At 41.6% G+C, this 14,944-nt stretch overlaps 1 protein-coding gene across 1 annotated transcript; it reads left to right on the top strand.

Moving 5' to 3' along the window:
- Positions 1-5,905: 5,905 nt before the first annotated feature.
- On the top strand, positions 5,906-11,500 carry Ucn3 (urocortin 3). The gene is made up of 2 exons (XM_010614706.2): positions 5,906-6,218; positions 10,587-11,500. Exon 2 carries the CDS (start codon positions 10,593-10,595, stop codon positions 11,085-11,087), a length of 495 nt encoding a protein of 164 aa, XP_010613008.1. The 5' UTR covers positions 5,906-6,218; positions 10,587-10,592; the 3' UTR covers positions 11,088-11,500.
- The last annotated feature ends 3,444 nt before the right edge of the window (positions 11,501-14,944 follow it).

Here is a 14,944-nt window from a genome sequence, read left to right as displayed (position 1 = left end):
GAAATAAATTCAAAGAAAAATTATTAGATAAAAGATGAAATAAACTTTTTACAGATCCTTGATGAAATCATTTCAGAAAAGTTTTCAGTGTTTGAAAATGTTTCACTTCATTAATACAAAGAAAAGCAAATGAAAACAAATGGAAAAATATTGTCTTAATATTAATATTCAAAGCCAGTAAGGGTGTAAAGAGATCAGTTCTCTCATACACTGTGGTATTATTTGCCTAAGTTAAAAGACCCTTTACTATTAGTTTTCAAAAAGGGAGGGAGGAAATTGACATCTTAAGTGCAACTTTCTTAGACTAGGTCCAACGTGAAACACTAACATATATCATCTAATTTAACTCTCACAGTAACCCAACATATTCTGGGTATACTTCTCCTCATATTTGCCGATGAGGAAGGAATCTGAGCCCACCCCCTAAAAAACTAAACCACTGGCAAAACCACACTAAAGTATGGTGAAGCAAGATTGAACAATCAACTTGTCTGAAATAAAGCACAATATCTCTCTATGACAGAAAAGAAACAGTGAACATGAAAATAAAACAATGGTCCAATCAGAAGAAGAAAGGAGAAGGGGGATAAAAGTGAACAGAGATTCAGGGACCTATGGAACAATTTTAGAAGAGTGAGCACGTGAAGAATTAGAGTTCCAGAGGAAGAGAACGGATTCAGGCAGGAAATCTTAAGAAAAGGTGATAGACAACATCTTACATGAGATGAAAGATGGACAAAAAGCTAAGTAAACTCTACATGGAATAAATCTGAAGAAATCCACATTTAGGCACACTATACCCAAATTGCTGACAACCAAAGGGGGAAAAAAAAGAAAATGACATATTATATACAGGGGGGAAATTAATCTGAATGGCTTCCTCTTATCAGAAAGTGTGAATGCAGAAGGTAGTGGAACATCTTTGCCACAATAAAAGAAAAAAGTATCCACCAAGCCAGAATTCCACATCAAGAAAAATTGTCTCTCAAAAGTAAAGAGAAAATAAAGACATTTTCAAATTAAGGAAAAATAAGATAATATACCATCCACTCCACAAGAAATGCTACAAAAAATTGTTCAAGCTGAGAGAAAAGTCATACTAAAGTGAAGTTGAAAGCTTTGGAGATTTAAAAAAAATGATGAGAAATGGTAAAAAATATGGATGAATATAAAAATAGTTTTCTTTTAATTCCTTATAAACACATATGATTCTGTAAAACAAAATGTATTATCCTGAAGAGTTTTTAATGAATGTGGATATGTTACATACCACAAAGGAGGTAGGTCTGTTCAGTTCCAGGATTTTTGTATTTTGTGTGATGTGGCACAAAAGTAATTCTCAGTAAACTGTATAAAGTTAAATATACACCAGATAATCCCTGGGCCAAACTGAAAAAAATAATATAAAGAAGTGTAGCTAAAAAGGCAAAAGTACAATTAAAATTAAATTTTAAGATTTAAATAACCAAAAAGAAAGCAGGAAAAGGGATGAAAAAATAAAAACACACAGAAAAAGAGAGCCAGGCATGGTGCACACCTGCAATCCCAGCACTCGGGAGGCTGAGGCAGGAGGATCGCTGTGATTTCGAGACTAGCCTGAGCTACATAGTGAGTTCCAGGTCAGTCTCAACTACACAGTGAGACCCTGTCTTAAAAAAAAAAACAAAAAACAAAAAACAAAAAAAACAAAAAGAAATAAAGTAGTAAACCTAGCTTATCTATACCTGTAATTATAATAAATATTGTTAATCGGTTAAACCTCCCATTGAAAAGCAGAGATCATCAGACCAGTATTTTTTTTTAAAGCAAAAACCAATTATATGTTGTCCAAAAGAAATATGGTTTAAGCGTAAAGGTGTAATATGGGTTTCTCATATAAGAGAAACTATGTGATATTTAAACTTGTGTACCTGATTTATTTCACCTAACATTAAGGTCTCAAGGTGCACATATTTTCTTTCAAATAACTGAAGTTTATCTTTCTTTATGATATTTTTTATCTTTCTTTGTGCATTTCCCTGTTATCACATTTTCTTTATCCATTCAATTGTTGATGGGTACATACAGACCATTTCCAAGATTTAGCTATTGTGCATTGTGCTGCTATAAACATGAGTGTGCATGCATCAGTGAGCTATGATGTCTAAGTCTTTAGGAAGTTACTTACAAGGAGAATAGCTGTCAAGGGTCAGATGGTATTTCTAGTTTTAGTTATATGAGGAATCTCCATGCTGATTTACATATCGGTTGTACTAGTTTATATAGAGAGATAGACCTTTCTCAAATGGAAAAGGGTTGAGATGGAGGAAAGGAGAGCGGAGAGGGAAAAGAGTACCAACTCCACACAAGGAATGTAAACATTGTGTTCTGCAAATATGTACCAATAAAAATATATAGGGACCAGGGATTGGGCTCAGTGGTTTTGCCACCTGCCTCGAAAGCACAAGGTCCCGAGTTTGAGCACTGGTACCAAATATACAAACACATACACACAGACACATACACACGTGTGCATGTACATGTAATGGTACGTGTGTGTGTGTGTGTGTGTGTGTGTGTGTCAGCTTGCCCATCCTGGTACACAACACTCAGCACCCACAACTTAAAGAACATAAGGTTCAATTTGGCTCACAGTTTCAGGGAATTCAATCAATGGTTAGCCGGCTCCAAGACAGAAACATCACGGCAGAAGGGCGTAGCTGGGAAGCAGCACAGGGAACAGGAAAGAGACCGGGGGCCTATGGACCAGACATTGGACTCCACTGGCCAGCCAGACACTCAGAAGTCTGCTTTGCTAATCTACTCAGTAGCTCCCAAGTAAACACAGTTAGCTTAACCACTGCAGAAGCACAGATAGCCTGAAAGTAAGTAGATTTAAAAATATGCACATCCAGTGAACATAAAAACACTGAAGTGCTATATTAATATCAGATCAAACAAACTTCAAGGCAATGTAGTCTTTGAGACAGAAAAAATATTATTTAAGGTAAAGAGCTTTACAGCAAAATTATAAAAGGAATCATTTTATATACCAAACATTCCATATATGTAAAGCAACAATGGACAGACTGGTAAGAAAAAAATCAGCAATCAACAAACACAAAGGAAGATTAACATGCACCCATCTTAAGAGTAAAAAGTGAAGTAAAGCACACATCAGTCAGGGCAAATAAGAGAGAACTGAACAATAAGGGTGACCATAATATTCTGCACTCCTGTAAAATCTTTTCAATTTTTCGTCTTGGCATCAACCTTGTTAGAAAACAAGGGAAAGTACATCAACCTACACTTTATAAAACAAGAAACAGAAGGCCCGAGAATTTGAGTGATAGGCAAAATCAACAGTCAACTAGCGAAAGAGGTAGTAATGGAAATCAGCTCTCCAGACTCCAACAAAACCACTGCTTCATAAGTCAAGCTTTCTTACAGTTCTCTAATGTCTTTTTGCTTTTTCTTTTATTGCCAAGTTCAGATGTTGGAGAAATGGTCATGTTATTATACGCAAGTGCTTTGAGCACTTTGGAGACAGGAGTTTTATAAATGTAAGTAATTTTTATTCACATATGAAGCTAATTAGCTTTTTCTTCTCACTCTGATTCTCCACATACTATTTGCAGAATATTTAAATCCCTGAACAACATTCTAAACGTTACTGAATTCAAAAAGATATCAGTAACTCACCCAGGCCAGACAGAAGGGCAAGCATAGCAACATGCAGGGCTAAGACTTCAGCAATGGGTCGAGAGGGAAATCTTCATTTGCTGGAAATGATTCCTGAAGGGTTTACTCACTGATCTCATCCTTGTGCTTTCCAAAACTGTCCACCATCGGGTGAATGCAGAAGCAGTTTTCAAACCCTAAATGTACTACGTAGTGAGGTTTTCCTCTCTAAGAGGGCACCCTGAGGGCTGCACCTCGTGGCTACCGAGGTCTGTAAGGCATCATCTGTGTAGGATATCAGAAGTCATTGGCTAATCCCAAATCCAACTCCCAGTAGAAACCATTGAGCCTTTTCTGTGTGACAAGAAGACCATGGCTTCAAATACAGCCAGACCCACACAGATACCTCAATCCTAGTGCAGGTTCGGTCTAGGAGAGGAGGGTTTCTGGAAAGTCCAGAATAGGAAATATCCACGGGAAAAAGGTCATGGTTAATTCTCTCTCTTTTATCTCATTCTCTAGAGTGATGGCTCTAAACTAGGAGCAATTCTGCCCCTGGGAGGCGTGTATAAGAATATTTTTAGTTGTCATGAAGTAGGGCCAAGGTGGTTACTGGCATTGAATGGGAAGAGGTCAAGGATGCTGCTAAGCACCCTTTTTATGCTCACAACACCCCTACAACAGGAATTATGTGACCCAAATGTCAGTAGTGCCAATATTAAAAACCCTGTTCAGCCAGGCGTGGTGGCACATGCCTGTAACCCCAGAACTCGGGAGGCTGAGGCAAGAAGATTGCTGTGAGTTCCAAACCAGCCTGGGCTACATAGTGAGTTCCAGTTCAGTCTCAACTACATAGTGAGACCCTGTCTCAAAAAACAAAACAAAACAAACAAAAAAACAAAAACAAAAAAAACCCTGTTCTGCAGCACCAGTGTTAATTATCATCCCCACAAGACTCCCTCCTTGGCATTCCAGACCTCATAAAGGCTGAGGAAGGAGTTAAATTAACATTTCCAACTCTCTACTCTCAATACTTATGAACTCAATTACTGCCTAATTATCTAAAATGAAAGAAAATAAAAACAAAACACAAACCTTCTCCCAGGCTAATACATATGAATGAATGAATGAAGATTAAAATACAAATCTAGTTTCATGTGACTTCCATTTCTAGAGATCCTAGTCCAGGCAACTCTCCAAAAAGGACCAGAAATTCTTCTGATTTCACATCCCCATAAGGAGGTTTATGACTGGAAGGTAAGGGATATTTTGGAGCTATTCTCCACAGTCACTTTCTTTGTTACCCAAAACACTTGTGGGCATTAAGGATTTCGATAATCTCAGAAGTCCACTTAGTGCTTCATCTAGAAGAGTGTCAAGAGAGGGCAGCCACCTGGGATGTGGGCTGTGGTCTTGCTGGATGGGAGCAGCACACCAGTCTCCTGGCCCCTCATAATTCTCTCATCCCAGGGTTCCAGCCGGAAGTGGGAAAGAGCACTGGGCTCAGAGGAGAACCAGTGGTTCTCACCCCAACTCTGTCACCCAGCGCCTGTGTGGTCCTGGTATGTCACTTTTCCGACAGCCTGTCTGTCACCTGGCTGCAGTCCTCCACAACTTCCGTGAAGGGTGTACAATGTGCTCCTTAGACTGCCTTACAGTGCGCTTCTCAGTGTGGACCAGACCCTAGCTGGCCACTTCTGGCCTCCTCACAGGCCCTTCCTATGTGCATCCCTCTGCTCTCTTTTCCTGGAGCACAGACCTGCCTTCAGGTGTGGCTCCTCTCTGAACTAGGGCATTTACCACATGGAAACTATTTTCACCACTGCATCTAAACCCTGAGTGCCCCTTATGGACAATTCCCAACTTACTTATCCTTGAATGACTGAGGGTCCAGGGATACCTGGCACACAGTAGGTGCTCAATAAATACTGGGTCTATAAATCAGTAAACTGTAAACAATTGCCACAAGCACAGTGAACCACGTCGTAAACAGCACCCACAGAAGTGACAGGACAGCAGATGAGATCCTGCTCTCAAGCAGGTCCTGGCTCCAGATTTCCAACAGGCAGATTAGTAAGGGAGCAGCTGAATTAGTCAGAAAGAATATCAGTAATAAAACTTCAGTGATACTGCTTCCCAGTCTACCGGGGTTTTTAATTTTTAAATTAACGTGGCAAGTTGCTAGGGCAGGAGGGCAAGTGGGAGGCGATAGGAGCAGGGAGGGCAGCAGCAGCGGAGACCACAGCGTTCCTGTCATCTCTGTGACGTGGACAGTTGTTTCCACTGGTATTTTAAATGAAATCTCATCCCAGCATAGATAACTGCATCTGGAACCACGATCTACCCTGTGATCTGTCACTTACACACACACACACACACGTGGAACAGTTTCCATAGAGAGGGAGTAGCAGAGCCCACTTAGGAGCAACACCAGAGAAGAAGGAGCTGCCACCCCTCGGCAGGGAGAGCTTCAAGGGATGCGTTAAGGGCAGAGTGCCCAGCCCCGCAGCTTCGCCCGCTGCCCGGATCATTTCCATCAGCCTGAGGACCACTCCCCGGTAAGACTGGGCTGGAAGACTGACTTAAGAACGGTGAAGCTTCACCACCGGTGAGGCAGAGGAGGCTGGGTCTAGACAAGGGCGAGCCGTGCAAGCCGCTAGCGCCCTGGGTGGGAGCCCGAGGGAGGGAGTGCGGAACTCCGTGTGGTCTGTTCTAAATCAGCAGCAACTGGCCCTGCAAGACTAGGGCGCCGGGTATGTAGCTCAGGGGCACCATGCCTGCCTTGCAAGTGAGCGCTAGGTCCTGAGTTCAATACCCAGTGCCAGGGAAGAAAAAAAAATGACCAGGAGGAAGGTTCTTAGGGGGCAAAATGATTCTGTCCTTCTTGGTATTTGTCCTTGTTTGGCAAAAGGTGATAGATCAGACGCAGAACGTACTTGTACAAATCCACTGTTTTTTTGAAATTTTAAAAAATTGTATTAGTATATTTGCAGTGCATAAATAATTATTTTTACTTCCCTTACCCTCCCTTCTCCCTCCTCCTACCTCCCTCAATCCCTTGGTCCCCTTCCCATTTGCAAAGGATAAATCTATTGTTTGGAACAGAGCTCAGCAAAGAGCATGAAAAACAGTTCTTGGTGATAGTTTAGAAGCTAGGGGCTGGAGACCTGGGGATGGGCTGAGGATGGCTGGAAAAAACAGACACTACAGGAAATATCCCACATGCCCTGCAGAGCAGTGAGGATGCCTGCATTACTGGGTGCCTCGCGCCAGAACTCTTCACCTGCTGTATCTCCTTGCATCCCTGACACACCTGGGAGCAGGTGACGCAGCAGCCAAAGAGGTGAGGGCACATAGAGACTCAAGACGAGAAAGATGTGGGGGAGTTTCCAAGCCCAGAGCCTCTTCACCTTGCTATGCTGGGAACACTGGCAGGAGACGGAGAGAGGAAACTTCTACCGAACTGAGTGCTGCCCATGAAGGAGAGGGAGCCTCCGCATGGCGCTGGATGTCTACCCTTGCACTCAAGCTTCCTGGGAAACTGTGCTCTATCCTTCCAAACCTAGCTGGCTAGCAAAACATAACCTTTGCAAGTTGAATAGCTAAGGTGCCTCTGGGACCACTGTTGTCTATAACATGCAATTTTCCCTGGCTTTCCTCCCTCTGCAGTGGAGGGGCCTCTTGTGTGTAAACAGACTGTTTACTCTAGTGTGAGTTGCTTAGTTAGAGGTCTATGCTTGTGTCCCTCCCACAGTCTAAAACCCTCTCACAAGCTAATTTCTATTATATTTTTCCAAAATGCCTAAGGATTCCTAGGTTCTGCAGCCACAGTTTCAGAAACTGTTTTTAAGTGATTCCCTTTTTATTTGCACTTGTTATCAATGTTTACAGATGAGTCCCCACGGGGGCTGGCTCTGCCCTCCTTGCTGCACTCAGAAAGCCTTGGACTCTGTGCCATTTGCCTCCAGACCTCTCTACCCCTAGCTTTTTTCTCTCCCTGGAAGAAGCTCTGACTGTGAGGCTGACCTGTCCCTCAGCTCCTCACATTTTAGGCTGACTCTGTGTCAGCTGGTAGAGGTAACTGTACCTCTTTAAGTTGCCCTAGGAAAGTCCTGCTAAAATAACCCAAAGGAACGGCTGAATTCCAGGCATCCGAACAGAAAAGACATAGGTGTTGATAAGAGCTTTCTCCTCTTAATCTACCTAGATGGTGCTCAGTTATTTCCATGGCAGGTGGTGTTCAAATCTTAAACTTTCATGCTATTTCACTAGGGACTAAGGGCCAAGAGAAATGTGTTCAGGAATTGGATATCACCTAGGAGGCAAAGAGCACATTTTATCTTGAAAGCCTCAAATAAAATCTAAATGAATCTTGAAAACAGAAGCCTCAGAAATAAATCTGAATCTGGCTTCTAGTTCCCAGCCACTTACTTTGAGGAATGAGTTATCCACACTCACAAAGAAGGCTTATATTTTAGACAGGCTAGAGCAAAGATCAGCACAGAGCATTCCTATCTCGCAGACATCATAGTTTTGGATAGTTATCTTTGCTTCTTAACTTTGCATCAATGATGAGGGAAGGAGATTTCACCCAAAACCCTGACAACACTGCCCCAACTAGAGCCTGGAGCCTGCAAAGAGAGGAAGGTCTGTTCCCCTTAGAAACACCAGAACCCCATGCAGTGTAGGACACTTGCTCCCAAACACATTTTGTGAAACACGTAGACACCTTCAGCATCCCTTCCATGAATACTATCTTTTTTCTGAGAGACATGGGATTTGAAAAATTAGAAGATAACTCAGCTTTTAATGCATAGTACTTATAAGTTGACAAAAAAACCTGTGAAAAGGTAAATAAAAACATTTAAAAGGATCTTGACTCCCTGCCCCCAGCTCATTGCTTGTGTAATGGAGATGAGCAGCATTTCTAGGGAACTACCCAGAGGCCAGCCCACAACAAAAGAGAAACCTTCCAAGGGAAAACTGCATGAAGTTATTTAGGTAAAGCTGCCCCGTGATCAAAAACCTTCAAGTGATTTCAAATATACATGATGATTTCAAATAAAAATATATGTGCTTTGTCAAGGATTCTTCCTCCAAGATAAGTCATGATGTGGATCTGCAGAGAGACTATCACCTAAACAGGGTACTTAAAGTGTCCAGCCTGGGGGAAATTGATTTAATTAAGGTTCCAAATATTAATCTAAATTTCAGTTTGTTTAACAAATATTTACTGAGGATATGATGTAGCACATCACATCAGCCCCTCCTGAGAATGTCCCAAGGGCTCCCCCAGGAGCCCTGAAAAGATAAATTCAGTTGTTAACTCATATGAGGGAGCAGAAGGTGGCAGAGAGAGATCCCTCCTTTCCCGGAGTTCTCAGCAGTATGCGCAATTCTTGTGTAAAATTCCAGTTGGTTGAGAGTAAAAGCAGAACACCGTCCTGAGCAGAGATGGAGAGAGAAGGGCAGAAAGCGTTGTTATGTCCAGTCCTTCCTCAAGGTAGGAAGCAGAAGAACAGCTCCAAGACTGTGCCTGAAAAGCCTCCTATTAACTTATGCTCATTCAGAATCCAAGCAACTTGCATTTGGTGAAAATAAAGAAATCATTGCTTTCTCCTGATTCCTTATGTAGAGAGGCTTCTTGCTTTCAGAGCAGGAAGCAAAGAAATCAAAAGAGATTCTCAAATTCAGTGCTCTGCTCTCACAGATGACAACACTGAGGTGCAGGCATTTAGTGAGGAGCTACTTAGTGGCTTGTGAAAGGAACTAAGAGACAAAGGAATAAAACAACAGAGATATGGATGTTTCTCCATGCCTTTCTAATCAATATTAACCCTTTCTGAATTGGCTTTTTGTCTTTGAAAATCCTTTCAGTGTAATCAAGCCATTCAAAATTGCTCCCAAGCTTTAAGGTGCCTTCAAGGCATAAAGCACCTAACCATAACTCAGACTTTTGGCAGAAACAGCCTATTGAAGCCTCAGTACATGTTAAAACCAAAATTCTCCTTATTGAATGCAATAATTTAAGAAAGAGTAAACCCATTTTTCACAAGGGCAGTCAATCCAGCCCTGTAAAATGTCATATAGACCACAGAGGGTTTAAAATACACACAACATTTCACCAGGAGTCCACAGACAATCAGAATCAGCATCACCTGCAGTGCAAGTTCTCAGACCCCAACCCAGACCTACTGACTCCACAGCTCTCAAGATAGGGCTTCATCCAACCAGCACCCTCAGTCTGACAACCAGGAACATATGTACTTAAGGTTGCAGTCTTGTAACTAGAGGGTTTAGAAACTCTGTATGGCATTTGGTCTCCCATAGAGACCAAGCTGACTGTTTCTTAAACTGTTTAGTAAAATCAACCAAGTAAGAAAACATGATTGTTCTGAAAAAACTAAGGCCCCTGGCAGGGCCTTAAAGCTCTGCCTCAGAAACACTGACTAGGTCCCAGCCACAGTCATTAAGGAATGAGGACGTTTTCAATCACTTTGCAAATAATAAGGAAACCAAATCTCCACTCGCCTTAAAATAAACCCAGTCAGATTGCTAAATGCTTACTTACTATATTTGTTATTTGCTCTCAGGGCCAGTGGCTGCCTGCAAAAATGAATTAAACAAAACCATACATATTAAAAGTAGTGATTCTCTAACTTTAGACATCAAAACCATCTGAATGAAAGATTTGGTAAAACACAGATTTCTGGGACTCTGATATTTTGATTTTTAGTTCCGGGGTTAATCTGAAAACAGTTTGCATTTCCAACAAACTCCCAGATGACAGTGATGCAACTGCTCTGGGTCCACACGTTGAGAACCCCTATAGCAGAACACGAACAGCACCCAAGTGGGCGCCACTCCGTGTCCTCCCACGTACCAACCCCTCACTCTTCTTCCCACCTCCCTCTTCTCCGCTGCAGGGAGAGATGCTGATGCCAGCACACTTCCTGCTGCTCCTGTTACTGCTCCTAGGGGACCCAAGAACAGGCCTCTCCCATAAGTTCTACAAAGCTGGGCCTGTCTTCGGCTGCCGCAACACAGCCCTGTCCAAGGTCAAGGAGAACCAGATGGAGGATGTGCCCCTTCTCAGCAAGAAGAGCTTCCACTACCTGCCCAAGCAAGACTCATCTTCCAGAGAGGAAGAGGAAGAAAAGCAGGACAAGGACAAAAGGACTTTTCCTGGCTCTGGGGGTGGGGGTAGAGCGGGAAGCACCAGGTACAAATACCTGTCCCAACCTCAGCAGAAGAAGAAGCTGTACCACGACAAGGGCAAAAGTGACCAGCGCACCAAGTTTACACTGTCCCTGGATGTTCCCACTAACATCATGAACATCCTCTTCAACATTGCCAGGGCCAAGAACTTGCGAGCCAAGGCGGCTGCAAATGCCCACCTGATGGCACAGATTGGGCGAAAGAAGTAGACACAGAGGCCCCATGGGAAAGCAGCACATCAAGGACATGGGTCAAGGGCAGAGGGTGAGGGCGGCAGCCGAGGCTGTCACCTCCAGCTGGTTTGCACTCGAAAGATCAGTTCAGTTTCACAGGCTGCGTCACTGCTGAGCCTTCTTGTCCTTCTAGCTCCACTCCAGTTTCCTCTCTCTGTACAAATGTGTAGAAGTCCAGTATTGTTCAGTCTTTGCAAACATTAGAGGTTGATGTCTCTCCCTGGATTCTGTGTCTCCTTTCTTCTTCACCATGGCAAAAGCCAAAGTTCACGCATTTCTCCCCTCCAAATATATCCCTTCTGGCCACATGCCTGAGAAGACAGAGTTCAGGGCTCCTCTCCTCTCTACACATCAACTCTTGCCATGAGAAGGTGCACTGTCACCACCTCGCAGACAAATCCCTTCCCTACCATCTTATCCTCCATTAAAACCAGTGGCTCCTTGAACTCCTGGGTTGTTTCAGTTCCTTTTCTTTCAAACTTTGAGCATCGAATGAACAGGAAAGACAAATGAGGGTGGCTACCAGTTTGTCGGTTGCCCATCTCCCTCAGGAAGGATATGGTCTGGGAGGCTTTAGAAGAAGTGCAAGAGAGCTTGACAGTCTACTTCTGTCATTCTGACAGGAGCCACCATATGCATGGCCTGGTGGGATGGAACCTCGGTGTGTTTCAGACTGGGCTGAGAAGGAGCTGGTAACATATCAAACTTCTCTAGGGCTTGTGAGGGCGTAGGCCACTAATTAATTGTAGTGCTCTTACTAATCCACTCGCTTGCCCAGAGCTGGGCTGGGTGCTCCGGCTGATACTGATGGCTCGGGCAAGGCCTCTGCTCCCTGCAAGTTAACTGTCTAAGTGAATAGACGAAAACAAATTTGAAAAGGAGAAAAGACTACTGGGGATATGTAAATCAAGAACTGCAATTAGTGATAGCAATTAGTGTAAAAATTACATGTGTGTGTGCACGCACACGTGTGTTCATATATATGGAGGTAAATATGAGAATATTCATAGGAGCAGGATGCCACTAACAATAGTTATTAACAAGAATTCTGAAGGCCTCCCGGCAGCAAAGCCAAAGGCTCAGGCTCCCAGAAAAGAGACTGTAGTCCCACTCACTTTTGCATACTGACAAATCAATAAATATAATGAAAATATATATGATAAAGCAAAGCATAAACCTACACATACATGCCAGGAATTAATAGCCCAACTGCCTCCAGAAGCAACATCAAAGATGAATGACAGGTTTGGAAAAATGTTTAACACTCATATAACAGACAATTGGGCTTTTTGCTAAGCACATAATGATCTACTAAATAATGAGAACAAGAACAAACTCCAACGGCAGGGGATTTATCTCAGTGGCACCACTGTGCCTGTCTTACAAGTGCAAGTTCCTGAGTTCCATCCCCAGTACGGGGGTGGGGAGGGACAAATTCCAGAAAACAATAAACAAAGGTATGAACAGGCTACACAAACAAATTTGTACAAACACATATATAAAGGAAATTTAAACACATGAAGAGGTTCTCAACTTCAGTCTAATAACTCCACTGATACACAGTTTCTCATTTATAACATTGACAAAAGTCTATAAATTTGAAAATACTCTCCACTGGTGAAATTAACAGCCACTCTCCTCCATTGCTGGCGAGTAGAAATATAAGCCAAAGTGAGATAGTTTGACAATACTTATCGAAACTACAAATTCATTTTTTCTTCAAGCCATTAACCCTGCTGCCAAGCATTACTAGAGAAAGTTAAAGCTTAAATTAAAAAAAAAAAAAAAAAAAAAAGAGTTAAAATTGAAGTTTAAAATGCCCCACATCTTTGGAGCAGGACCAATGCTCCAAAAAAGTGAAAAAGCCAACTAATTGTTGTTGATATTCTGGAAAAACCACACTATACAGCAGAAATAATTCTGGCCTAAGACTACATTTCTGTGAGCAAATGCTACAGTTTCCTTGAATGTCAATGTCAGGAACCTTATTAAGTACTCTATGAACATTATCTCATTTAATTCTCACAATAATATTTCAAGGCAGCTATTCCTTTCTTTCTTTTCCATTTTTGAAAGTTAAAATTGAGACCAAAAGAAGTTAGGAAATGTATCCACGGTCTCACTGCTACTAAGTGGCAGTCATATCTGTCTAGCCACAAAACCTTTCTCATTCATCTATGAAGGGATGACAGTTTTTACAGGGAACATTAAAAAAACCAGCCATCCTCACCTCCCAGGGCTACAGGGAAGCTCAAATTAACCACGGATGTGAAAACAACTGGAAACGCACCACACAGATTCTGGGGATTAAGATTATGTCCTCAGTAGATGAGTCAGTCCCCTGTTTAGATGATTGAAGTGTACATGTGATTAATGAACTAGGGAGAGTAGGGCAAAGCTGAAATTGACCAACAGTGGTTGGGAGAGCACAAGATGTACTGATGAACAAATTACATTTGCCAAGTCCAGTATTCTGTCCAAAGACACAGACCCAGGTCTGAGAGCAGGTAGTGCTTCTAAGCCTCTGTTTATAACACCAGCAATGCAGGAAAAGATGGAGACAGCCACAGATCACCAACATTTTTACCTGCTATTCCTGACTTCCTTGTGAAGCACTTTTGCAGGGAGTAAAGAGAACTGGTATTCGTCTTTACTGTCCTAAAAGGAAGGATAGGTACATGAGGAATGAACAGTATCTCCAGCCACAAGCCTGGAATAATTCAGTATCATGGAAAGTTTCTGTGACTAGGGATTACTTTACTAGAACCAGCAAGCCCCGGGAATCAGTGAGTGATAGAACAGACCTTTAGTATACAAGATTTTAATATTGTGACTCTCACAAGTTCTTGATATATAATAATATTTCTCTGAGACACAATTCTGAATTACTCTGTAAGGCAAATACACACGAACAGTTTTAAGTATCTGGTGAGTGAGTCTAGCCAGTGAGTCAACCACCATGTCCCCAAGGAGCTCACATAGCTCTCTTCTAATGATCATGTGTGGCCTGTATCAGTAAAGGTTGTTGTTGAATTCTGCAGAGGAAATGAACGACGATTGTAGCAGTGCACAAGGGTCTTGGGCTTTCTCTCTGTCTGTGTAGGCTTTATTTGATTCTGTCTTAAGGATAGAACAGAGTGCAATTCATATTAATGAAGCATAATCAACTTGTTTATAGTGCTTTTTCCCTTCACTCCCCCAACTCATTACAGTATCAATACCATGAGGCTAGGAGATGTTCTGGTTTGCTCCATACTGTAATCCCAGGGGCTAGAACAGAGACAATACATGGCAAGTGCTCGATCAATAATTGATAAATTAAGTAAGGAGGTAGTGAAATTTTTGTGCTAAGAAAGCTGCACGTATTTGAATTTTAAAATACAGTATTTATAGCATCTAGAATATTTGATTTAATAGAATTATATTCATCCTTGTCATTTCAATTTTAAAACATGTAAATTTCCTAAATAAGCTCATACTTGCTGATGTAAGTAAAAACCTTACTGGTTTACAGAGAATTCTGGAATATGCAAGTATACTTCCTATATTTAAATCATTTAAATTATACTTATTTATACAATAATTATTTATTAAATTATAATTATATATTTAAATTATTAGATTTTTAAAAAATTCTTTAGTGTACTTGGGAAGATTTGTCACACAAATTAAAATTCCTTAAAAGACAATGGAACATATTAAATTCATACTTAATCTAAAGTATGTAAGAGTGTATTAAATTCATGCTAAACGAAATTCATATTAAATAAGAATATTTCAGGACATTTACGTAGGGCTTTAAGTAGACCCAAAACTCCTGTGTATCCCCTTCA

This window comes from Fukomys damarensis, unplaced genomic scaffold, assembly GCF_012274545.1.
Source record: "Fukomys damarensis isolate Sample0158 unplaced genomic scaffold, DMR_v1.0_HiC HiC_scaffold_37, whole genome shotgun sequence".
In the NCBI taxonomy this organism is placed as follows: Eukaryota; Metazoa; Chordata; class Mammalia; order Rodentia; family Bathyergidae; genus Fukomys; species Fukomys damarensis.
This window is presented reverse-complemented; position numbering and strand designations above follow the sequence as displayed.

Coding starts and splice junctions, on each gene's coding strand:
- Ucn3 (XM_010614706.2), top strand. CDS start 10,593: ATGCTGATGCCAGCACACTTCCTGCTGCTCCTGTTACTGCTCCTAGGG.